Here is a 27600-nt window from a genome sequence, read left to right on the forward strand (position 1 = left end):
GTGGGTCGCTTGGTGTATTCGAGTGAAGGGCGGGGGGGGGGGGGGGGGGGGGGGGGGGGGGTGTGGCGCTAGGGACGTGTAATAATTGTAATAATTAATTGTAATAATCTCACTGGATTATTACAATTAATGGCAAAATGAATGTTTGGAAATGTAAACTGATATTTTCTACTGACACACTACAGCAAAAGATAGAAATAACCGAGTTAAAACCATTTTTTAGCTGGTGAAAATACTAGTGTTCTAATAATTTTGGACACCACTGTATATGGAGCCCACAGGAGTCAGTAGAATATTGTGGATTCATATAAAACTTATGTGGAAAATACAAGATACAAAGCTATCTGCAAACAGCACAAATTGTTTCTTTCTCTCAAAGGTAAAATTGACCTCATCATGAGAGTAACCCTAACTGATAAGATAGAAATGCAATTTTTAGTTATTGAATTCTTCCTGGGGGTTCTGAAGAACCGTTTATGAAGAATTAATTGATAATTATACATTTACATCTGAATAATAAAACTTTTTTTCAGAATCAATCTTGTGTATATATATATATCGGTTTTGTATTTCTTCAGTTTTAAAGGAGTAGTTCAATTCCAGAATAAAAAATTCCTGATAATTTACTCACCCCCATGTCATTCTACTGACACACTACAGCAAAAGATAGAAATAACCGAGTTAAAACCATTTTTTAGCTGGTGAAAATACTAGTGTTCTAATAATTTTGGACACCACTGTATATGGAGCCCACAGGAGTCAGTAGAATATTGTGGATTCATATAAAACTTATGTGGAAAATACAAGATACAAAGCTATCTGCAAACAGCACAAATTGTTTCTTTCTCTCAAAGGTAAAATTGACCTCATCATGAGAGTAACCCTAACTGATAAGATAGAAATGCAATTTTTAGTTATTGAATTCTTCCTGGGGGTTCTGAAGAACCGTTTATGAAGAATTAATTGATAATTATACATTTACATCTGAATAATAAAACTTTTTGTCAGAATCAATCTTGTGTATATATATATCGGTTTTGTATTTCTTCAGTTTTAAAGGAGTAGATCAATTCCAGAATAAAAAATTCCTGATAATTTACTCACCCCCATGTCATCCAAAATGTTCATGTCTTTCTTTTTTCTGTTGAAAAAAATTAAGGTTTTTGAGGAAAACATTCCAGGATTTTTCTCCATATAGTGGATTTCAATGGGACCCAATGGGTTGAAGGCCCAAATTGTATGGAGAAAAATCCTGGAATGTTTTCCTCAAAAACTTTAATTTCTTTTTGACTGAGTAACATGGATTACATTGGCTTACATGGGGTGAGTACATTATCAGGAAATATTCATTCTGGAAGTGAACTTGTCCTTTAAGTTGAATATATTTAATTCAACATTTTGATTAAACTGTTCTATGTTCTTCATCAGTACAGTATTTTAAATGTAATTGTGCTGTATTTCTTAAAAAAAAATGAAATGTAAAATTAAAATTTTATATGGCATTTGTACAGACTTTGTATTTTGTCTTCCAAATAAAACTGTTAATTTTCCATCTTGAGCATGCTTTGACACTTTATTGAAGGTTTTTGATTGTAATGATTTGTAAAATAACAGTGTTTCTCTGTAGAACATTTAGTGCTTCATTGTAATAATCTAGGAAAAATCTGTAAAAAAAAAGGTAAATCACTGGCAGCTACGGCTGCCGAACAAAAAACTTAAAATTAAAAGTAAATTATCGTAATTGAAAATGTAGTGGAGTGAAAAGTATTTTGTTTTATTGTGTTATTCCTTTGTTATTGCTGTGTTATTAATGTTATTCCTGTGTTATTCCTGTGTTATTCCTGTTATTCCTGTTATTACTGTGTTATTAATGTGTTATTCCGGTGTTATTACTGAGTTGTGCCTGTGTTATTCCTGTGTAGTTCCTGTGTTATTTCTGTTATTACTATGTTATTCCTGTTATTTCTGCTATTACTGAGTTATTTCTGTGTTAACCCTGTGTTATTAATGTGTTATTAATGTGTTATTAAGGTGTTATTTCTGTTATTCCTGTGTGATTCGTGTTATTACAGTGTTATTTCTGTGTTATTACTGCGTTAGTCGTGTTATTACTGAATTATTTCTGTTATTCCTTTTTTATTGCTGTGTTATTACGGTGTTTTTAATGTGTTATTACTGTGTTATTACTGTGTTATTACTGTGCTACTGCGTTATTGCGGAGTTAATCCTGTGTTATTACAATGATCGATCATGGAAATGATCGAAAATTGACATCCCTAATTCATACACCTGTGAAATGTACCAAGAGGACATGCTAATGAGTTGTTTCTTCACTATTCAAACTACATAATATAAACAGCTTGTCCACTGGATGATGTATAATTTCTTCCAGTATAAATCAATCTGAATAACACTTTAGTTTGTTGCTCTCCCTGCAGTTCTGTGTGCAGATCTGGCTGTAATGTTTCACATTATGGTTACCCCCTCATGTCAGTCATTAATGAATGCAGAACCCTTATGTAAGAGTGATTCATGCAGCTTTTCAGAATGTAACACTGTACATACAGGCCAAGAATCTATGAACACTGTTATTCAGTGATCTAGACTGTAACATAAGGGTTATGCATAAATAATAAAATACATGAACAGCACATAATAAAGAGTATGACAAATCAATAAAACAGGCAGAATCTACAGCACCATCAACCTTGAAAATGTACCTTTAAATCTTTAGGTTGAAATCCTGAGATGAAAAACAGGTGTGTCTGTAAGTGGGAGCGAATCGGGTGAACATGTACAGTAAGGGTGTCCAATTGTCTGCGGCCAATGTCTAGCAAAGTTTAGCTCCAACACACTTATGGCGCTTTTCCACTGCGTGGAACAACTCGGCACGGCACGGATCGGTTTGCGTTTCACGTACCGCTTTAAAGTGGGCGGGATTATTCACATGTCGTTATAGTTGTGCCGCCTCTATGCCGCGACTCCTGAAAAACTTTTCATTCTGCATCACCCCATCAAGCTCTTGCTGGATCCGCTCCTCTGCCATCAACGAGAGGAACGTCTGTACTTCCTCAACAGACAACAAAACAGCCACTTTTTTGGTTGTTAAAAAAGGCGCGCTTGTTCAAAACAGTTGCGCTTGATCCTACGCTGGCTGTGCCGATTTAAATCTAGCGGTTCTGTTGTGTTTGTCGCAAGTTCAGTGACACAGGTAGTGACGATTCTCTCTGGCCAATCCGTGATCAGCAGAGTTTACACGTTACGTTTTGGTAACGGTACGGTTCACTTGGAACCTCAACCGAGGTGGTACTAAAAAAAGTACCAGGTACTGTACACAGTGGAAAACCCCCCAAAAATGAACCGTACCGAGCCGTACCGTGCCGTACCATGCAGTGGAAAAGCGCCATTAGTTTCTAGTGAGTCTGAAGACCTTGGTTAACTGGTTTGAGCGTGTTGAATTAGGGTTGGAGCTAAACTCTGCAGGACAGTGGCCCTCCAGGTAGAGGTTTGGACACCCCTGATATACAGCTTTTGTCTATTTGACTCTATAGGAGTTCACATTATTTAAAAAAATGGTTTTAGACATTTTTCATGTACACACAAACACCCACAGCACTCTAAAGGAGCTGACAAAAGAGACTGAAGATACAGTGATATGTGACGGACGGACAGATGGATGTTGGGTAGGCTAAATGATTTACAGCTACCTCAACATCAAGATGGAGACAGACAGTGATGGAAGACAGGAGGTAAACAGAATGTGATATGACGTAAAACAGATTGCTCAGGAGGCCAAATTGCAGCATCGAAAGTATATGGACTGAGAGAGAAAAAAGAAAGCGAGACAGAGAGAGAGAAAGAGAGAAGTATAGGGTGTGTCATAAGACAATTTAATAGATGAAATAAAACCGTCTGATGTTAGTTCCAACTGAAAGGACATTTCCATTCGGTATGCAACCCTTGTCTCTCCCTTTCTCTTTCAATTCTCCTTTGATCCCTCTATCATCACCCACCACACGCTAGTCAGATTACCCAGCTCTTTACAGACATACAAGTGTGGAGACAAAAAAACTGTTTAAGACATGCATAAAAAACAATTCATTGTGAGCTTAAACACACAAATGCACACATCAAGAATGAGGTGAAATGCAAAGAAAAGCATTTTATAGCCTAGTTCTTTGTATTCAAGTAAAGCCAAACCTCCCTGGGATAATGACCGAGCGAAGAGTTCTTGGGTGAGTTCTCCACAAACAACCTCATAATAAAACCCTCACTGCCCAGATGAATGCTCTCGACCTCCTCAGCGATGTTTGTGGAGTGTGTTTGCCCCCACACACACACACACTGTACCCCTCTTGGCACTCAGCCCCCTCCCTTAGTGACACACCACAATTCAGAGCACTTTTCATTGTGTCTTTATTCACACATCTCCAAAACCCATTTTAAACAGAAAGAGAGAGAGAGAGAGAGAGAGAGAGAGAGAGAAGATAGAAAAGGGGGATGAGAGAGAAGACAGAAAAGGGGGATGGGGAATTTTCAGCTTCATGGTGCATTTATTAGCATCTATTCATTGCTTTTGCCCATACACTGCATTTTCTTTTGCCTGTTCAGAAACTACAAAAAAAAAAAAAAAAACCTTCACTGAAACACCCAGTGTTTTTTATATTCTGACATTGTCTGAATGAAATCCCATAGCTGTGGTACTATGGTTATCATGGTAATGTTCCTTCTCTGCTTCATCAGAAAATTAATTCTACTTTTTAATGCAAAAGTTCATTTACATGCTTTTTTTGTATGTTTAGTAATCTAGACACTTTGAAAGGCTGCAGTGTCCTTATTGCACACAGTTTAAAGTTGCTCTCCTGTCTTATGGTGGTCTGAGGTCACCTCTGGCACAGAAAGGGTCACAACCACGGCCGCATTAACCATTGGGCTAGGCGGGGCTGAAGCCCCGGGGACCGTGATTGGCTGTGGAGTAGATTGACGGACATCGGTAGCGCCGATCGCAAAAAACCCACCACGCCCCTCACTTTTTAGCGCTATTATTTAGTGGAGTTTTCCGTAAATTCCATGCATTACCATTAGAGATTAAAACGTCACATTTGAATTTGTTTTACCAATAAAATGCATTTATTATATATTTTACTTTTGAACAAACTGTGCACGCATACAGCCTATCTATCAGGTGATCGCTGTGCCTAATGTCTGTATTCACCTCTCTTCACTTCATTCTGGTGTAATCTAGAAATGGTCATGCAAAGAACAATCTTCGATACGTAAAAATGTCAACTATTCTAATAAAAACAAATAGTGAGATGAAAATGACGAGAGAGGGGAAAACATGAGTTAGTCACTAAAATCCACAGCTAATTTATATTACTAAAGCTGATGATGGAGTGGGAGTTGTGGAACCGCAAATGGACCGGACACATGGAGCAGATAAAAACACAGCGTCATCGTACCCACAGATTTTAGGTTAGTTTGATTATTAACTTGATAGATGTTGCTTTTTGTGTTTGAACAAACTCTATAGGGCTAGTATATTCGCTTATGGGTTGAGAAATTCATTTTGCGCGTCATGATGTAAGCTTTTCATTTAAACGCATTTTAAGCATTTTGGTTTAAAAACTAATTTAACTGTTCAGGGACATTAAGCAGTGGGACAGAATTCATTTTGGCAAATGCGCGCGATACTTGCTCGTACAGCGCCTGACTAAACCAAGAGTTATTTTTCGCGCCTTGTGTTTAAACGTTCGAATACACATATATGTCAAAATGCCTACCTCCTCGTCAACACAGTTATTTGTGTCTTAAATGAATGTTAATAGTTAAAGATAAAGCAGGTGCACTAGTTGGCTATTATGCGATCCTGGCACTATATGATGAGATTTTAAAGGGATATAGTTCACCCAAAAATGTAAATACTGTCATAATTTACTCCGTTTCAAGTTGTTCTGAACCTGTATGCATTTCTTTGTTCTCCTCAACATAAAATAAGATATTTTGAAGAATATTCGTAACCACCAGAAAGTTTCATGGTCCCTGTTGACTCCAATAGTTTTTTTTTCTTTCCATACTATGGAAGTCATGGGGGAACAGACAGTGTTTGGTTACCAGTATTGTTCCAAATATTTCTTTGTTCTATTGTAATTCATGACTGTTTACTTGTCTTCAGTAAGTTTGTTTTTACATAGGCTAGTATTTTTTTTTTTTTTGGGATATTGGAATTGGTAACAAGAATTATGAAACTTTGATTGGATAAAAATCCTATGTTAAGCTATATCATTATTGTGACGGGGGCCCTGCAGTAAGTCATAGCCCCGGGGCCCATTGAGGTCTTAATGCGGCCCTGGTCACAACAACCCAACCAGGTCTCAAGAGAAAACCTAACTACTTTACGAGGTGGCAATTTCATATGAATTTGTATGATGTGATTTGTATGGAAACATACAATTTTTAGAATAAAGCAAGCATGAAGGTCCACACCTAACCTAACAGTTAGTGAGGTGTTTGATAAATCGTACAAAACGAATGAATGAAAGCCACCAAATCACCAAAACTTAAAATACTCACAAATTACTATGCTACACATCTGATTGTTACAACTGGACGCCACATTCCCACTCAAACAAGCTCTAGAGTGGCTGTAAAAGAGAGCTTAAAGGGGTCATATGATGCTGCTAAAAAGAACATTATTTTGTGTATTTGGTGTAATGAAATTAGTTTATGCAGTTTAAGGTTAAAAAAACACATTATTTTCCACATACTGTACATTATTGTTTCTCCTCTATGCCACGCCTTTCTGAAACGCATCGATTTTTACAAAGCTCATCGGTCTGAAAAAGCGAGGTGTGCTGTGATTGGCCAGCTATCCAGTGCATTGTGATTGGCCGAATACCTCAAGCATGTGACGGAAATGTTACTACCCTTACCATATTGTGATGCCCTGTGCTGTCCGGCCGGAGTGTAACATGAAACCATGTCTGCATTTAGGGCTGGGTATCGATTCAGATGTCCCGATTCGATTCGATTCGATTTCGATTCGCAAGCTCTCGATTCGATTCTCGATTTTTTAAAAATTACATTCAGTGAATATAGTTTCAATACAAATGTTATTGATATTTCTAAAAAATTAACAGTAAACATCAGTTTACAAATGGTGAATCAATAAAAAGAAATTAAGAACCACATGTCTGTATTTTAAACCCATTCTTTTTTTTGTATAGGGTCCTTTTTTAAACAATAATAGGGCCCTAGAAAATTTTCTTAATTTTTCTGGTAATCAGATGAAGGCATAAAACATTAATTTAATTTATCCTAATCAAATGAAAATTAAACCCTTTTATTTTTTGGCAAACAAAGTGCTGCACAACAGAGGTTTACTGTTAAAATTAAAAGGAAAACAGATGTGATTATTCCTTTAAAAATAAAGATTTATTAATATTTTTTAGCAGTAGTAGCATTGAGTCTTGATATTGGAATTGGTAACAAGAATTATGAAACTTTGATTGGATAAAAATCCTATGTTAAGCTATATCATTATTGTGACGGGGGCCCTGCAGTAAGTCATAGCCCCGGGGCCCATTGAGGTCTTAATGCGGCCCTGGTCACAACAACCCAACCAGGTCTCAAGAGAAAACCTAACTACTTTACGAGGTGGCAATTTCATATGAATTTGTATGATGTGATTTGTATGGAAACATACAATTTTTAGAATAAAGCAAGCATGAAGGTCCACACCTAACCTAACAGTTAGTGAGGTGTTTGATAAATCGTACAAAACGAATGAATGAAAGCCACCAAATCACCAAAACTTAAAATACTCACAAATTACTATGCTACACATCTGATTGTTACAACTGGACGCCACATTCCCACTCAAACAAGCTCTAGAGTGGCTGTAAAAGAGAGCTTAAAGGGGTCATATGATGCTGCTAAAAAGAACATTATTTTGTGTATTTGGTGTAATGAAATTAGTTTATGCAGTTTAAGGTTCACATTATTACATTATTTTCCACATACTGTACATTATTGTTTCTCCTCTATGCCACGCCTTTCTGAAACGCATCGATTTCTCATCGGTCAGGTTTAAGTCCCCACTAGGATATATAAACCTGTACACACACACTTAATTAAATTAGATCAAAATAAGTAAGATCAACTGCAGTGCCCTACCACAATTTACTGAAAACTAGGGCTGGGTATCGATTCAGATGTCCCGATTTGATTTGATTTTGATTCGCAAGCTCTCGATTCGATTCTCGATTTTTTAAAAATTACATTCAGTGAATATAGTTTCAATACAAATGTTATTGATATTTCTAAAAAATTAACAGTAAACATCAGTTTACAAATGGTGAATTAATAAAAAGAAATTAAGAACCACATGTCTGTATTTTAAACCCATTCTTTTTTTTGTATAGGGTCCTTTTTTAAACAATAATAGGGCCCTAGAAAATTTTCTTAATTTTTCTGGTAATCAGATGAAGGCATAAAACATTAATTTAATTTATCCTAATCAAATGAAAATTAAACCCTTTTATTTTTTGGCAAACAAAGTGCTGCACAACAGAGGTTTACTGTTAAAATTAAAAGGAAAACAGATGTGATTATTCCTTTAAAAATAAAGATTTATTAATATTTTTTAGCAGTAGTAGCATTGAGTCTTAAGACTGCTCAATAGTCATATATTCTGACAGTAGAACATTAAACTAAACTTTTATTTTGACAGGTTGCCGTGAAGAACTTCCAGCTGCTGTGTATGTGATATGACGGTAGATTTCTCATATGAAACGGTAAATGCTAATGAAGTGACTCTTAGAGCAGCTGGAAGTGACATTCGTGTTCATATCATCATATAGTGAGACAGCAGAAGCTGAAAACACCACGAGCGTCATCCGTGCTTTAGTATGTGTGTAGTAAACAAAAAAGTGCGCCGCACCATCCGCCATTCATTCATTGCGGAAATCATGGCGCCTTATGCGTGATATCAAATGCTTCCACAGATTTATAGTATTAATATAGCATTTCACCTGAGCATTGCGAATTGCGCGTATGGCCATGATAAGCGCTGAATGAATGAGGTAAATAAGGGTGACATCTAGTGGAGAAGACTAATGATAAGATTCACGTTAATCTGATCAGTTTTAAATGTGTGTTGAAATAAATACTGGAAAAGATAGATTCGCGGCTTTTGAGAATCGATATCGAATCGAAAATCTAATTTTTTTTTTGCCCAGCCCTATCTGCATTTGTGATCAGAGAAATGTCAAACAACAAGTGCTACTCTACACTGCCCAAAAAACTCGCGTTTGAATCGTCAGTGGCAAATTCTTTAAATATAAAAAACTTACTTACAGTCTGTGAGTCAGAACAGCCGGCATTGTAGTCTACTCTACCAGGATCAGGAAATGGTCCTCCATAACATGCGCTGGACACATCGGAATATTTGGGTTGAACTGTTCAGGAACAGTGTTGTAAATACAACTTAACCACTGATTTCTAGTCGTGTCCTCTTTTGGAAGACCAAACAAAGTAGTTTCGCTTTCACAACGAAACACAGCGTCACACACCACGGCCTAGAGTGAGCCACGGCCTAGAGTATGCAGAGGCCGGCGGGCTTGAGAACGGCGCGGCCGGCAGATTCGATGATGGAGCATCCGGCGGGCTTGCAGCAACCACATGTGACAATACAGAATATCTCTTTGGATTTGAGACTTTAGTCTTTGCAACTTTACAGATCTTCTTTATGCACCAAGAGCTTGTAACACTCCAAAGGGAAAGGATCAGGAAACAGTCCTCCATAAAATGCGCTGGACACATCTGAATATTTGGGTTGAACTGTTCAGGAACAGTGTTGTAAATACAACTTAACCACTGATTTCTAGTCGTGTCCTCTTTTGGAAGGCCAAACAAAGTAGTTTCGCTTTCACAACGAAAAAGCGTCACACACCACGGCCTAGAGTGAGCCACGGCCTAGAGTATGCAGAGGCCGGCGGGCTTGAGAACGGCGCGGCCGGCAGATTCGATGATGGAGCGTCCGGCGGGCTTGCGGCAACCACATGTGACGATACAGAATATCTCTTTGGATTTGAGAATTTAGTCTTTGCAACTTTACAGATCTTCTTTATGCACCAAGAGCTTGTAACACTCCAAAGGGAAAGGAAAAATTATGACCCCTTTATGAAAATTGTCATATATAAACATATGACCCCTTTAAACAAAAGCACTGCTATCCCATTGAATCTCACTAGTAACAGTTGTGACCAAAATGTACCTTTCACTTTGAAGTCTCAAACCGGAGTTGATGTATTAGCAACGTATAGACTATTTTGAATTCTAAATAAGTTCAAACATCAGGAGCTATCGTAAATCAGTGCATATAGGTCTGATAAGTAGGCTACTTTGCATAAATCTTACTGGTTTAACACCATGACTCGTCAGACCAGCGTGTTTTTGAGACTGTTCTGCAATTACAGTTAAAAGCTAAATTGCAGTAGCCCATAGCTACTAACTGACGCGTAATACCGGGGCCACAGGTGGGTAAATATACCACCAGAATGACCCAAAGCAGTTTTCAAGCCATTTCAGTATTTGTTCTAATAAATGTTGCCACTGAACTCTGGTTCCAGGTATAATAACCATAACTAGGAACCATTTAAATTCGTCGAGCGGGTGTGAAAACAACTTCACAAACAAACAGCACGACTCCGCACCAGACCGAGCGCATTCCCGGTACCGCGGCAGACGTCCAAACTCCTCACTCACTCTCTCTCTCTCTCACACACACACACACACACACACACACACACACACACAGACTCTTGGCAGCCATGCACGAGACAGGGACGGTTAAGTTTACTCGCGCGATGACTTAACACATTTGAGCAGAGTCTAAAACAACTAACTAGAGTTTAATGGAAAGCCAAATGTGTTTCCACGCGGCGGTCGAAAAACACTGACAATCGCAATACGAGTATCTACAGTGCATTTACTAAAAACGACATAGTACAAAGTAACGCCTGACAGCTTACTAAACATAAAATACACTTGTATGCAATTATCAGTTATTTTCTGACCCCTTACCTAGAACGCGAAAACGTCTCCAAATGTGTCGCCTGATCTTCTTTTTAATCCGAGATGTTCACTTTGGCAGGTTGTTTTTATACTAGGTAAATATAGTCTGGCACAGTCTTGTGACTTTGTGCTTAAAGCCACAAATGCACCAATAAATAAACCGAGTCAAGCAAGCAAGAGCAGAAAGTTTCTGAACGCAGGCAAGTTGTACGTCCCACGCTCGAAAAGGTTTGTAACTAGGAATGTTCTATAAGATCCGACTTCTCTATGAGCGCAAATGACACGGACGTCCTTTTTTATTTCTCAATCTGTGCTTCTCTCAATCTCGGCGCGCTCATGAGCGCTTAGTTTGTTTTTATACTAGGTAAATATAGTCTGGCACAGTCTTGTGACTTTGTGCTTAAAGCCACAAATGCACCAATAAATAAACCGAGTCAAGCAAGCAAGAGCAGAAAGTTTCTGAACGCAGGCAAGTTGTACGTCCCACGCTCGAAAAGGTTTGTAACTAGGAATGTTCTATAAAATCCGACTTCTCTATGAGCGCAAATGACACGGACGTCCTTTTTTATTTCTCAATCTCGGCGCGCTCATGAGCGCTTAGCTTTGGACCTCTTTCTCGTCCCCTTAGGGCTTGCAAACCCGACCAGGTGCTCATTTACATAACTGCACTAGCTGCGTCCAATGGCAGCTCTCAATCAGGTGCTGCTTTGAATATTTCATGAGGCAATTGACCAATCCGGAGCGAGTAAAGCAAGGAACCCGTGACCTGGCAGCGCCGCTGTAAATGATACTCGAGCCTTACCTCTGAGAAACTTTTTTTAAGTGTTACAGCAACGGAGAGTTTTGTTGAATATGAAATTTAATATTGCTGGTAAGGAATCAACAGGATTTACCTTTCTCTATGAGCGCAAATGACACGGACGTCCTTTTTTATTTCTCAATCTCGGCGCGCTCATGAGCGCTTAGCTTTGGACCTCTTTCTCGTCCCCTTAGGGCTTGCAAACCCGACCAGGTGCTCATTTACATAACTGCACTAGCTGCGTCCAATGGCAGCTCTCAATCAGGTGCTGCTTTGAATATTTCATGAGGCAATTGACCAATCCGGAGCGAGTAAAGCAAGGAACCCGTGACCTGGCAGCGCCGCTGTAAATGATACTCGAGCCTTACCTCTGAGAAACTTTTTTTTAAGTGTTACAGCAACGGAGAGTTTTGTTGAATATGAAATTTAATATTGCTGGTAAGGAAACAACAGGATTTACCTCGTTAAACCTTTCCGGTGTCTGCCGTAAATCTTGTAGGCTATTGGCTAAATTTCTAATAACTAAACATTGTTGGCTTTTCCCCACAAGAGTTTTATGTTAGCGTTTAGAAACAGCCCTTTGTAGTGTTAAAAGATGGCATTATTACAGAGTAAAACTCCAGCAATATATCATTATGTCCTGAGGCAAGACAGTAAAGATGGTGTGTTAACAGACTAAAACCTGAGCTCAGAGGCAATAAGAAGGAGAAACATTGTTAGATTGAAAAGTTCAAACACTGGCTAAATTCTGCAGATGTACAAATACAGGAGAATGAACGGGTGTGGTTCTTTAAAGTCAGTGAAAGCGATATTAAAGGTAAATAAGACCGGTAGAGAAGGGTGGGTGAGTGAAAATGCTATTCCACAGCTATGTGTTGCTACTTGCCCATTCACTGGAAGGAGATGGGAATTGGAAAGTTGTTGGCAGTCATTCAGTAACACTGAGGTAAATAGTGGACTGAGAGAAACAGCAGTCTACCTAGCGAGTCAATATTGTTTCTCAAAGCCTGTTGACCGCAGGCATCGTGTATGAGCATGAGCATGTGTGGAGGTATTGCTTTTTATGGCATGGAAAGAATTTGCACAGAGAAGTGAAGCATATTTGAGGAAAAACAGAGAGAGATATTGTTTAACATCAGGTTTGAAACTGTAACAAAGGTGTGTTGAAGGAGAGAATGTGTTTAAAGAGAAAAAAATTAGAAGAATTGAACAAGTTCCATGCAGTTCAAATTTTGTTTTGAAAGCAGCTTGTTCTTTTGTCCTATTTGCGCTGAATGAACATTTGTGCATGGCCTGGTTTGACTTTGAGTATGATTAACTTTAACTCACAGTTTTAATGGTTAAAGGTTCTGACCCAAATCCTCCGCTTCTTTTTTCTTTTCCTCACACTTTGCTTTGCAAAGTCAGCATGTAAAGAAAATTCACCCTATCTAGTTTCTGAGTGCATGTTATATATCTTAATGTGAACAATTAATCTGTGCATGTTCATTTTTAAAAAAATGTTTTCACCTAATGTCTAATCAAAATGTCATAACTGGACAGTTCAGTGAAAATTACAGATTTCTCTCTGGTGGTGACATATGGAGAACTTCTCCAATCATTTAGTCCACTTGAACTGGATGTACGTCACAATATATAAAAAAAAAAAACGGACGCTACTTTGGTTTCTCAACTTTTAACTTCATGTAATGGAAATTCACTCCTATTTTCTAAATGCATCTCAGTGGTCTTATTGTGAACAATTCACGCATGCATATGTTTCAGTTTTTCAGTTTTTTGTTTGACCTTGTAATTTTTATTCAAAATGTCATAATTCTAACATTGAAATGACAGACTTCTCCAATCATTTAGTTTGCTTAAACCCTGCCTCTAAATCAACATCGATGGACAGAACCCAGTCCCCGCCCTTTTTTATTTTTTATAATCCATTCCACTCGGATATACATCACAATATGAAGAAATTACCTGCTGCAACTTCCATTTCATCATGACTTAATATTAAATTACTGACTGATTCCGTGTCTGCACTTCTGTGGTTAAAAAAGTTGGGAGACATTTCAATGTTAAATTTTATGTTCCAAGTGATTCAACTAATCTTCAGGTTTTATAATGAAAATCAATACTGTGAAGGGCATTTCAGCACAGAGCAATAAAGCTGAGGGCACGTCCTTGAGAAGAGCTCAGCTTTCCATGTTGCCACAAGAAAAGGCTGGAACCATAACTTTTCGACTTTGTTAGAAAATTGAATGCCTCCTCCACAGGCTTAACTTGTGATATAACCTGATTACTTCTTGTACTTCTTCTCCTTTCTTCCCACTTCCCACTCTCTGTTTTTCACTCCCTCACTTTTTTACGTCTCTCTGGCTAGCCTAGCTTTGTGTGTTGCTCTGGCAACCTGTGATCCCCCTGTAATGTTGCAATGACCTTTGCACATTGTTTCATTTGTTTCCACTACTTGCACTGGCTTTGTCTCACTCTCTCTTTCATTCATTCTCTTCCTGAAGATAAGGCCCTTTGTTACGCTTGGTGAATGACTCTTTTTCACCTTCAATACCACGACTGAGGTGCCCTTGAGCAAGGCACCGAACCCCCAACTGCTCCCCGGGCGCTGCAGCATAAATGGCTGCCCACTGCTCCGGGTGTGTGTTCACGGTCTGTGTGTGTGCACTTTGGATGGGTAAATGCAGAGCACTAATTCTGAGTATGGGTCACCATACTTGGCAACATGTCACATGTCACTTCACTTTTTCAACATATCTCTTCCACAGCTAAATTTCCAATCTTGTCTTTCCCTCTCTGTCTGTTTTTTTTTCTTCAGCTAAGCATGAAAAGCATGCCTGATCCTGTGTGGAATTCACTGTGAAGGATGGAGAGGGAAAAAAGAAGTGTGGCCGAAAGGAGAAGGAGGTAAAAAAAAAAGTGAAGCTAGTTAGAGTGAAAGAGAGAAAGACAGGGAAGAGAGACACAGTTGAAAGTGCCTAATAAGTTATAGTTTTACCTCTTGAGAAGCCAGTAATGCATAACATTTTAATACATTTTAATGAAATTAAAAACTGAGGATGTGTAATGCATGTAGAATCAGTGAAATGATTTTAATTAAAAAATGTAATAAAATATTTTTGTAAAATTAAATTTTTTGTATAACTACATAAAAACAAATGTATGAATTATACAAGCTTGTTTACTATGATGGACACTATGTAATTAAACAGGCTTTCAATTTAGTTTTGGCAAACTTCTGATTTAAAGGCATTCACGAGAGAGTGGCGTTCCAGCGGATGATGTAGGACGTAGGCGTAGCCTATAAGCTCCGGTGAGAATATGCTATTCTCACGAGAACCAAGTTTTGTATGCAGCAAAAAAAAAAAACAAGTCTCCTCTTGGCTTAAATCAAAATCCTCTGACATTCCTCGTTTTGTACTACTAATATTTTGCTCTCTCCTCTGCGTTTTCACGTTTGTCACTTTTCACTGGAGCTTACGCTACGCCTGCATCATACATCATCCATTGGAACACCACTCTCTCGTGAAGGCACATTCGAAAGATAGCGGAATCTATAGATTACCGTTTATAAAGTTTTAAATATGGATATATTTCTTACACAAACTCTCTGATTTACTTCAGAAGGCCTATAGTAACCCCCGGAGTTTTGTGGAGCATCTTTATGATAGATGGATGCACTTTATTGGACTTCAAAATCTTAACACCCATTCACTGCCATTATGAAGCTTGGAAGAGCCAGGACATTTTTTGATATAACTCTGATTGTATTCGTCAGAAAGACGAAAGTCATATACACATAGGATGGCTTGAGGGTGAGTAAATCATGGGCTAATTTTAATTTTTGGGTGAACTATCCCTTTAAAATTTCCTTCTGTCCAAATACTTATAATTACGTCATTGCAACAGATACTTATAATGGCTTGCTGCACAACCTTATGTGACACAATGTACGTCATCCAACTTACAACAAATAATTTGCATTTGTCCTAGACATATGGACAGAAACAGGTTTTCTGCAGAAAGGTACAAATGCAGGTTATGGTCGAATAGTCTAATTGAATGCTAGAAATAAAAAATTATGTGCAAGGTCACAGCTGAGAGAAAGAAATGCACATGGATTTGAATACCAACATAATAGTTTGCATACACAAAGCATTGCATATTATAATAGTTCACTTTCACCAATGTCATCTATAAGATTTATGTAATTAAATGCAGATCATATGTACACCCATGAGTCCACATGTATGCACCCCTCCCCACCAACACAAACACACACACACAGCTGTTGAGGGGCAGAGCGGCCTGATCACTCTCACAATGTCAAGCCTGCAGAATGCGGGGAAGCAACACAAACTGGCATTCCGCTCATTCCCTTACTGAAGCACATAATCTACCCATTTCTCTCCCTCCCTTGCTATGGATCCCTCCCGCTACCTCAGTTACCAATGTCACACCCATAAATCCCCCCCCACCTTCACACACACACACACACACACACACAAACACACACTTGAAGAATGATATATCCTAATGCTGTTTGATGCTAATTTATTATGTCAGTACTATTGTGTGCCAGTTTAGTTTGGCCTCTCTGACTTGCTGTACTGAAAGCAGAGTTTAGATTCGAAGACAGGACACCTAATACACTTCACTGCCATCGCCAGCACCCAGCTCGGAAGCAGACTAGAAACAACTGCCTGCTCATAAATTACCCCGGCGTGTGTGTGTGTGTGTGTGTTCCTGAAGTGCTGAGCGTACTGACATAAGTCTAGGGGAAACTCCTGTCCACATATATACAATAAACACTATAAATCATTTTTAAACTCAAAATCATGAACAAAATTTGTTTATGTAGCTGAGTAAGGTCCTCTTATTAGAGTTCTTCAATCATGTGGTCAATTCGTAGGCCAACCTGCAGGCTAATTCGCTGAATCCTGTTTGAGGTATGACACAGAGAGGCACCTCACAGTAAAACAATTTATATATACAAAGGTAATGCAATGTTATTTCTTTACATTTTGACTTTTTATCTCTAAATATGACTTGGTAGCCTGAAATTGCAACTTTATTTTTCACATTTGTGAGTTTATTTTTTCAAAATTGTGACTTGATCATGTGGTCAATTCGTAGGCCAACCTGCAGGCTAATTCGCTGAATCCTGTTTGAGGTATGACACAGAGAGGCACCTCACAGTAAAAAATGTAATATATACAAAGGTAATGCAATGTTATTTCTTTACATTTTGACTTTTTATCTCTAAATATGACTTGGTAGCCTGAAATTGCAACTTTATTTTTCACAGTTGTGAGTTTATTTTTCATAATTGTGACTTATCACTCAAGTAATGGAGTTGAGTACTTTGTCCGCCTCTGCATATTACTCAATGTGACTTTATATCAGCAATGGTGAGTTTATTTCTCGTAATTGTAACAATTGTAAAATGATTTTTGTTTTCCACAATTGGGACTTTATATTGCTCGAAGACTTTATTTTTATGCAAGTGAACAAAAAATATTTTATGCACGTTGTGCCTTATATTTTAAAATTGTGACATTATTTCTTGTAAAAGTGACTATTTTTCACAATTGTAACTTTATAATATACAACTGCGAGTTTAGCTCTCGAAATTGTGATATCTTGCAATCGCAACATTATTTCTGGTAAATGCAGCTGTTTTTCTCAATTTTAACTTTTTATTGTTCACTGTGACCTTATATCATGCAATTGCAAGTTTATTTTTCATAATCGTTACTTATATCTTTTCATTTTTAATTTATTGATTTGCGTCTGTGACTTTATATCATGCAACTGCGAGTTTATTTCTCAAAATTGTCTGTTTTATTTTTCACTCAGAAGCAGAATGTATGTGGTATGTTGTAGAATATGAAAGCCTCTTCAGGCAAGTTAACAGACCTTATATTTTTTTATCCACAAACAGAATACACCAATAACCATTTCAAAATTCCATTCTCATGTCTGTAAAATAATTCATCATGTGGTCAAATATCACTGGAACCATAAATATTGTGGAGCTACAAGACCAGTGACATTCCTAGAATTGCTGTGCCAGTGTTATCAGTTCCTTTTGCATTCCTAAGGGGGGTGATACAGAGCCTGTGAAGTCAAGAAGACCACATGCCACCTCTGCATTTCCTTCAGATACTGAAGCACACGACTCCATACTTCCATTTATCATTCAAGATACAAGCTTCATTTTTTATTTTACTGTGGAGGATATTTAATCAGCCAGATATCCTAAACTGGGAAATCCTTTCATGTGAAGAATGGTATGGCTAACAGAGTTTGCAAAATCGCCAGATGTCTAAACAAGCAAATTAATGCCAGTCAGGTTAGAGATACAGTATGTGTCTGGTTTCTGATTAACCTTTGCCTGACCTATTGTGTGTTTACCATGATTCACACTAATACCAGACCCTTGATTATACTGTTTAAAGCCAGACTGGTTTAATAGGACTAATTCATACACTCTTTGTTGATTAGTGGTTTAAAGGGTGTTGCAGGCTGGTTATGAACGTCATGTGAAAAGCAGGCTGCTCTACACTAATGCAACACATATGGTCAGCACAAGCGTGACCAATGACTCCTGTTATAGACCACAGAATTTAATTTGGATAATTTATGAGGTCACGGTTGAGTGAAATATGAGAGTAGCGTGAAGCTGACTTTGGTTACAAAGGCAAATAGTTTTACACAATCTACAGGAAATTAGTGAGCTGTGTTTTACAGTTTTACAGAGGGGAAGATTATTTGTGTTGGTTATTATGAGCAAATTATGCTTGTGAGGCACTGTAACGTATCCAAGTCACACCCGAAACCACAAGCCTGTTTAATAGTTTTCCCAGTTTAATTAGAAATGGATAATAATGTAATCCACATGGAGGATTTTACATGACTTGTTTTTGATTGTGGTGGAATAATCAAATTAGATAGGAACGCTTCATTGTCTCCATAATGCTGCAGTGTTTACAGCTGGGAAATGATGATTAGTAATGTCTTAGCTGATGTGATGCAGTGCCATGTGACCTCATGGCCAGTGATTGTCAAAGGTTTCATTTCCTAAGTGTGTTACTGTAAAGCTCATAATTAGTACCAGTCAGAAGTGTGGACACACCTACTCAATCTTTATGATTACTATTTTCCACATTTTACAATAATAGTAATTAAGATTATGGAAAAACACTAACTGGCAGCATATATTTATTTAACGAGCAAACATTTTTAAACAAATCTTACATTTTGCTTCTTCAAAGCAGCTACTCTTTAACTTGAGAACAGCTTTTTAGAAAAGGCATTCTCTCAGAAAAATGAGGTAACCAGTTGCTTTTCTAACAGTTTTAAGGCTGGTTCACACAGAACAAGTTTTTGCGTTCTACGCTGGAGCTTTTTAACTGTATTTCTATGTAAACGTGGTAAATAGACATATTTGTGTTGAGATTTCAATGTTATTTATAACCTTATAAAGCCTGACATATTAATTTATAGCCAGAAACAAAAATGTTTTTGGAACAGTATATATACCAGGTATTATACCTTTAGATACGAACCTTAAATAAATAAATAAAAGTTTGCATATGTTTTTTGTTGAGTGTCATATCTGATACTTAAGGCTTTTATGGCTCATATAGTATGATACAAAACATGGAGCTCACACTTGTGGAGGACAAAAACACCTCCGTTTTTTGACTTGCCAAAACTGGGCAACTGTGCAGTTGCTGATATTTATACTGCCAAAAAGATGAAATTTGGCCAATGACAGTTTGTAAATCAATGAGATCTTTATAACAATTTAGCAGACTACTTACATAAAATGCATATAAATATCATGTCACTATATATCTCTCATTAATATGCCTTAGTAAAATGATACGGTAAACGCAAAGATTTATAATCAAAGCTCTGTAGTTTGCATTGTGTAGGCAAAATATATAATGCAATGCAATACAATGATGAGGAGTACAGAGAAGCACAAATAAACATTCCTCAAAAGCATGATGTATCATATTTGATACATTTTAACCTGATTTTTCTAGAAAAAAAGAGAGTATGGATAATCAGGTAAACCTACGTGAGGATTTCAGCATAAATTCGTTTACATCATAACCCCCGTTTTTAGAATTACACTAAAAGGCCTTTTGCTTGCTAGATTGTGTACAAGAGGTTTTGAAGCAGTTTTGATCGGTCGATAATTTAGGGGCCTTAGAAATTTGTGTATCAAATATGATACAGCAGGCTTTATAGGGTTAAAGTTGGCATGAAATGAAAATTAACTATTTGTTTTGTAAATGCATGTTATAGATCTAATTTTGACTGTATAATGTCAAACCATTTTCCAATGAAAGTTATAGACATTTTTTGTGATTGCTTTATAAGATGTTAATTTGCTATTCTGATTATTTTTAAAGTATACATTTCCAGTCCAAATGTTACCTTCAATTTATGTTTGCCTACATTATACTTTCAATTACATTCTGACATTGTTTGTAAAGAGTAGCTCTGTCCTCATGCAAAAATACTGATCGCAAAGAGTCGGGGGAATGTTTTTATTGCACAATTTGTGTATCAAATATGATACAGCAGGCTTTATAGGGTTAAAGTTGGCATGAAATGAAAATTAACTATTTTTGTAAATGCATGTTATAGATCTAATTTTGACTGTATAATGTCAAACCATTTTCCAATGAAAGTTATAGACATTTTTTGTGATTGCTTTATAAGATGTTAATTTGCTATTCTGATTATTTTTAAAGTATACATTTCCAGTCCAAATGTTACTTTCAATTTATGTTTGCCTACATTATACTTTCAATTACATTCTGACATTGTTTGTAAAGAGTAGCTCTGTCCTCATGCAAAAATACTGATCGCAAAGAGTCGGGGGAATGTTTTTATTGCAGAGGGCTGTTTCTGTCAGTATAATAAGATTTCAATAAAGAAAGAATGATCCACACACTATCACACAAACAAAGACACACCCACATGAAATCCCTAAGCAAGGGCATGCAGGACTGGAGGCTGAAAAGCAGGAAACCAGCACCCTTGTATCGGTATCTCTGCACATCATCACCATTACCTGAGTCCTATAGCAAAAGTGCACAAACTCCAGCTCTGCAAAACCAACCCATTCTCTAACAAATGCACTTTTTAGTCCAGAACAACATGACTCCAACATCTTTTAGTGGCTTGTGTTAGTGTGCACGTACAATGTGTGTTACCCAATCTCACTTTATTTACTGGAACACTTGTATCAGGTTTTTCTGATATCTCTGAAAACTTTGCATAGTCTATAACATTTTGTGGCATAAATTCACTCCCACCACAACTCTAAACAACAGCCTCACTTCATTACCCACATAATAAACGTATATCTGCTCAGAAATGAAAATATTCAACAATAAAAGACTGCTGGTTGCTGGCTCTTGCTTTAGAAAGTGCTTTGAGTGTCCATATCTTCTCTTTATCAGAATAATCTTCTGAAGTCAACAGCCTGTTCCTAGCCTCTATCACTTATGCTCAAACACAGCTGGTTCTGCCCTGCATGCAGAGGTTTGTTGTACTGACATTGAAGGTAAAATACATTCGCATGGGCAACTCACAGTTTGAGGTCAAAGCAGTGACCTCTGATCTCACCTGACCTTTGGCATCACTGCTTTGAGATTGACAATAAATCAGCGATTGTACTCATCAATGTTTGTTTAGTAACACTGATTGTACAATCACTGGTTGTACAGACATTCCTTCTGCCCTCTCAAAAAGGGAAAAGGCTGCATGCAGGAGGTACAAAAGGTTTCAAAGCATTCTGATAATTTTCTGATGATGATAAATGAAAAGCAGGGAAGATACAGAGGCACAGAGAGGCTGAAAAACACAAAACCTGCAAAAATAGGTAGAATGGGGGATTCGTTGTCTATACAATGGGCTGTGTAAGCACATAATGAGTGTCAAATGCAAAATAAATGTGTAGCGTTTAAATTCAAAACTTTATACAGTCCTTTGATTGACACATTGCAGATTGAAATAAGATAGTCATACAGAGATCAGTAATAAATAAAAAAAACCTGGAATGCATGAACAAGGATCTCATCCCTCAAGCACACTCGTTCTCTCCCAGCACACTGAACATGTTGAGAGTGAGGCCCTTCCTGTCAGCCTTCACGGTATCATCTTCATCATCCCCATCAGCATCCTCATCATCATCTGCATCTCGATCGTTGTCCTCCTCCAGCTCTGAGCTGGATTCACCTTCGTCGTCTTCCCTCTCACCACACTCATCCTCTTCATCCTTTCTTCCTTGTAGAACGATGATCTCGGCCAGTTCTGGGTGTGATTCCCATTCATCTGAAGAGATGGTTGTTTTATTTCAATTTATTGCCATATCATCTTCACAGGTTATTACATGGCAGATACAGACTCAACATTCAACAATATACAAATGTAACAATATGCAAACATTTATAAAACTCACCATGAAAAAAAACTTTTTTATAAAAGTCTTTCCAAGTTTGCACTAATAAAGATGACATTAAAAATTGGGCAAACCAAAAACATATGGTAGTTCTACAATATTCTGAAGACACCGAAATTTTAAACACCAAATCTGGTCATGAGTGGCGGATGATATGAGCCATAGTGGTTTGACCTGACCTTTACTCTGAGAGTATCCAGGTGGTTGCAGACAAAGACACATGCGTCCATCAATGGCTAAACGCAGGAGACTGTTGGCTGCTCGATAGGCATCGTTACGGGCCGCCTTAGCAGTTTTATACCCTCTCCTCTCGGCCCAGGCTAAAAAATACACGAAAAACATAACCAATAAAAACAACTTTTCATCTCTCCAAGTTTCTTCCTCCAGTCGAATGTTAAATATGAATTGAATGATGCCATTTCAAAACAGGACAAGCACCTTCACACACGTCCCATGCTGTCCAGTCCTGTGTGCTGGGGTTGTGTGGGGTTTCTGGGCTGTGGTCCGGATGTGTCAGCTTTAATACAGGCAGGAAGTTGGTCCGTTCACACAAATATCCTACTGAACTGTAAGGCTCCTGCAGCTGGGACACTGGATATATACCAGCCAGGATCTGTTTGAGAAGATAAACAACACATGCTCACACATAAACATAAACAAACAAAACACGGACAGGATGACTGAACTTTCATAAATGATACAGTATCATGCAGTTTTTACCTGTAGCTGCTTGTCCACTTGGGAAGGGAAGACAAGCCCAGGACAATCACACAGTTTAACAGTGGGAGTGAGGTAGTACGTTTGGAAATATTTAGTGTGACCTGGGGTTCGGGACACACTCACGACCTTCCTGCCAACCAGACTGTTTAGCACTGAAGATTTGCCTACATTAGGAAAACCTGGAGAAAGTGCAAAAAGTCTCCAGATGAATTTGAAACTAATGAATGAATTTCAATTTATGCATCAAAGAGAAGATACTTCATATAAAAGATATATTAAAGTGATACTGATATAGAACAATACTTTTTCAGTTTTGGAATGAAATGGAAATTATAATTGTCTTTTCTTTATTGTTGTGAAATGGAAATTCTATTAATTTCAAGTGAAATGGCCTCTTGAATGGGTAAAAATGTAGGAAGGGACTTGATTTGGTCCATTGCTGTCATTTTTTAAATTGCTGCTAATCTCCTGTGAGCGACAGGTTGCAATAAGGAAGCAATTGCACAGCCAGTGCACGTTATGAGAAAAGAGATATTGAAGCGAAGGTGGGGGATGCTAATATTTCTGATTAAAGATTACGAGGGCACATTCATTTTTAAAAATAATGATGTGAACATAAATCATTTATGGAATAAATGCTGCAATATTCCATAATAAAATAGTCTCAGTTTTGATTTCATGGTTACAGGCTTTTACCTATGCAACCCAATGTCAGTACTCCATCTTTATAAAGTTCTTGCGTGGGGCTGTTCATTTCCATGGCAACATCACTATGATGCTCCATCAACACAGATTCCGATCCATCATCAGCCTGATCCCCCTCTGTTCCAACGGCAACAGCATCCCTCTGGATCTTCTTCTCCCAGCTACTCAAATCCACTATAAACAACAACCATCATCATCATTTAATAATCCCATGTGTTCCAGTACTGATATTTTGTTGTCTGGGAGGAGGCGTCTAACCTCTTCCTGCTGTGATCTCCTGACATGCTCTCATGATGTGGATCGGGCCTCCAGCATTCCATCCTACTTTCTTCCTCATCCTCTTCTTCTGTAGAACTGCAGTTAGTACAGATGAAGGAAGCATTTGTATTCTTATCTATTTGTTTGATCATATTATAGCTAAAGCACTGATACTGGAAAGACTCTCTCACGTGTGCTGTAGGGTTGTCCTGGGTGCGAGGTGAAGCAGACACAGTGCATGTGTGGGAACTGTTTAGTCAGATAGTGTTTCCATGCCAACACCAGAGGGGAGGGGCACAAGTCCACCTTATTGAGCACCAGGATGATGTACTTCTTTAACTCACCGGTGATGTAGTGATACAGAGCAGGAGGAAACTGCAGCACCTACAGACAGAGTGATTATGTTTGCTTGTACTGAACGCCAATGATGACTCAACTATGAGTACTATACACTGTGTCTTCCACACCAACCTTCTTTTGCTAAAAATGTATATAACAGTACAAAAAGTGCTGTTTTCTGAGATTAAATGTAATACAATCTCTGGCCCCACCTAGTGGGGATTTTATTACGTCAGTTTGCATAATTTGACACTCCCTACATTTAGTGTAATGGCTATGCAATTTTGATGATCTTTTGAAAACTGCTAAAAGTTTCAACAGGCGTTAAAGTCGCACACTTACTGGGTATCTGATATCCACTATGAGGAGAATGACATCAGACATCTCCATTACTCTCCACAGCTGCCTCCATGTCTGAGAGAGAAAGAGTCAGTCCGTCAGCAGTAGGAAATAAAACTAAAATGAACTGATTTTTAAATAGTTGTTATTTGAAAGAACACTATTCAGGCTGTCTGAATTTCAGTAGTGAACCCTTAATCTGTTATTCGTATTCTTTCGGATTAGCCAACATGTTCTTTGTCCTTTGGCCAACTTTAGGTAAAATAATGACTCGAGAGGTTTTTGGCTCAGCCATTTTATGGTCTCCTATTGCAACATTAATCCAACACTATTAAAAACAATGATTTCACTGTGATGCAATACTCTACTCAGCTAAGTGGTTGAAACATTTAGATGCAAGTTCATAAGTTCTTAGAAACAACGCTTTGTCTTAAAATTATCTGCACTATATTGTGGTGCTTCTGTTGTCTGCTGGCTATTATAAACAAACAGGAATCATAAAGCCTGTTTTAATAAACTAAATATGCCTATTAATTAGTATTATAAATTTTACTGTTGAAAAAGTGTTGCTCCTTTTGTACTAAGCAAACGCAACAGTTTTATGTGTCACATAGCTTGAGAAAAGCATCGGCTCATAAACCAGTGAATTTGAACACTTAATAGTGTTTGCCTCCAGCACTGTCTGGCCAAACACATGCTCAAGTGCAATAAAAAAAAGCTATTTCATTACAGCTATTGACTCAGCAGCAATTCAATTCTGGTTGCTGATAAAAAAACATTTTCAAAGTACTTCAGTTGTGTGTTTTGTAACAGAACATGCCTCACCTCGAGATTGTGCTCAAAGTGGCTGAGGGTACCGGGTGGGTTCTTGGACTGAAGAGCCTCCAGATACTCCAGAAATGACTTCTCCTCTTTCCGCAGTAACTCCTCTCGTTGCATGTTGTAATGCCATGAGGGCCGCCGTGGGAAATTCAGTCCTGTTATTAGACAAAATGAAAGTGAAGAAAGACATAACAACATGGACCAAAACCAATATCACAGTAAAAATCTAAATAGTTATTTTTACTAGTAGTTCAATGACAAAATGGGTAACATAATTATAGTACATATATTATATACATTACCGTTCAAAAGTTTGGGGTCAGTATGATTATTATTATTATTTTTTTTTAGCAAAGATGCATTAAATAGATGGGCAGTTGTGACCTAATGGTTAGAGAGTCGGGCTTGTAACCCAAAGGTTGTGGGTTTGAGTCTCAGTAACGGGAGGAAATATAGGCGAGGGGAGTGAATGAGTAAAATGGCTGCCCACTGCTCTGGCTGTGTGTTCATGGTGTGTGTGCGCACTTGGATGGGTGAAATGCAGAGCACAATTTCCGAGTATGGGACATCATACTTGACTACACGTCACATCACTATTTGTGCAAGTCTGTTTTTTTAATAGATCAAAAGTGATAACACAGACATTTAAAATGTTACTAAAGTTTTCTTATTCAAAATAAATGCTGTTTTAAGTAATTATTTTTATTTTTATATTCATAAAAAAATCCTGAAAAATGTAACATGATTTTCAGAAAACTATTAAGCAATATTATACTGTTTTCCCCATTCTTATAAAAAATAGAAATTGAGCACCAAATCAGCCTATTAGAATGATTTCACTGAAGACTGGGGTAATTCACAGGAATAAATTACATTTTTAAATATATTAAAGTAGAAAACAACTATTATTTTAAATAGTAAAGCTATTGCATAAATACCTTTCTCTTCTGGGTAGATCTGGTTCATATCAATCTCTAGTTCCTTTTCTGCCACCTGCTTCAGGATTTTCTCCCTCGCTATTTTTTTCCTCCTCTCCACTTCCTCCTTGCTCTCCTTCTCAAAGTGCAGACGGAATCTGCAAAACAAGCCATTATAAGATTAACAAACAGGATGATACATGCCCCTGCCAAAATATCTCATGCTGAATTAATAAGACAAGCCTGGACTGACTGTTTCACCAGTCCCTCCCGACTCACCTGTTGGGGTCATATCTGCCATCTCTGGTGCCAGGCTGATGGTTGATCCTCCTGATGTCTGTCGTCTCGCTGTCTGATGTATCCGACTGTCTGTCTCTGCCAGGTCCTCTCTCCACACTGGCATTTCGGCTACTGTGACTTGAACCGGTTTCTCCTGCACACACACACACATTCAGAAACTTGTGTTTCTGTTTTCTGTCTTGACTCTTGAATGTGGCTCCAAAGCAAAGTAATGATTCCTGAGGTTTTTTTGTTTCTGTTTGTTTATTTTTTGAATTGTACACTATTTACTGTGAAAAACATTGTGTACTTCCAATCCAGGGTTTCTGCAGGTTTTATGAAGGTAAATTTAAGACCATTTAAAAAAAATGCAAGGAATAAATTGAATGGAACACAGTAAGTCTACACTGTCCCTAAATGCAAATGTCTTCTATTAGCAATGCTTCAAAGTTTGAAGAGACAACTTCCAACAGATCTCCATTACTTTTTAATTCATTTTAGAAATAAAGGCTACAACCACTAGAATAAGCAAAAAGCCTAACTTTTACTGTACCTTCTGATCACACTGCAATAAAGTGATGTTCTTCCTATGTATTTTGTCTTCTTTTCCATTGCAAATGTCTAAAGATTCTTAAATGAAGATACAATGGGCTAAGAAAAATCTACTTAATTTAATGGGAAAACATTTTTTCATACTCCTTACAGATGTTTGTTCTTGTTTTAAGCATAAACTCATTCAAACTCATTATTTATTTTTTCAAAAAACAAGACTTCACGTTCAATTTGCAACTCAAGTAAATGTATCTTGATTTAATGATGTTTTGATATTTCTATTGTAAAACATAAAAAACACTGAG

General features: G+C 37.6%; 2 protein-coding genes across 4 annotated transcripts in view; both read right to left on the minus strand.

The window, feature by feature from the left end:
* Positions 1–11175, minus strand: part of LOC107582051 (epithelial discoidin domain-containing receptor 1-like) — a 47885-nt gene extending 36710 nt beyond the window's left edge. For all 3 annotated transcript variants that reach the window (XM_016267760.1, XM_016267761.1, XM_016267759.1), the window contains exon 1: positions 11086–11175. The gene's annotated coding sequence lies outside the window, so the exon portion shown is untranslated. The remainder of the gene's footprint in view (positions 1–11085) is intronic.
* Positions 11176–20773: 9598 nt separating this feature from the next.
* On the minus strand, positions 20774–27224 carry LOC107582120 (guanine nucleotide-binding protein-like 1). The gene is made up of 12 exons (XM_016267857.1): positions 27215–27224; positions 26744–27026; positions 26486–26622; positions 25551–25702; positions 24729–24800; positions 24239–24431; positions 24048–24143; positions 23781–23963; positions 23085–23263; positions 22803–22977; positions 22544–22684; positions 20774–22237 (listed from the first exon to the last, which is right to left on the minus strand). Exons 1-12 carry the CDS (start codon positions 27222–27224, stop codon positions 21987–21989), a joined length of 1872 nt encoding a protein of 623 aa, XP_016123343.1. The 3' UTR covers positions 20774–21986.
* Positions 27225–27600: the final 376 nt, after the last annotated feature.

This window comes from Sinocyclocheilus grahami, unplaced genomic scaffold, assembly GCF_001515645.1.
Source record: "Sinocyclocheilus grahami isolate Dianchi unplaced genomic scaffold, SAMN03320097.WGS_v1.1 scaffold40.1, whole genome shotgun sequence".
NCBI classification, from domain to species: Eukaryota; Metazoa; Chordata; class Actinopteri; order Cypriniformes; family Cyprinidae; genus Sinocyclocheilus; species Sinocyclocheilus grahami.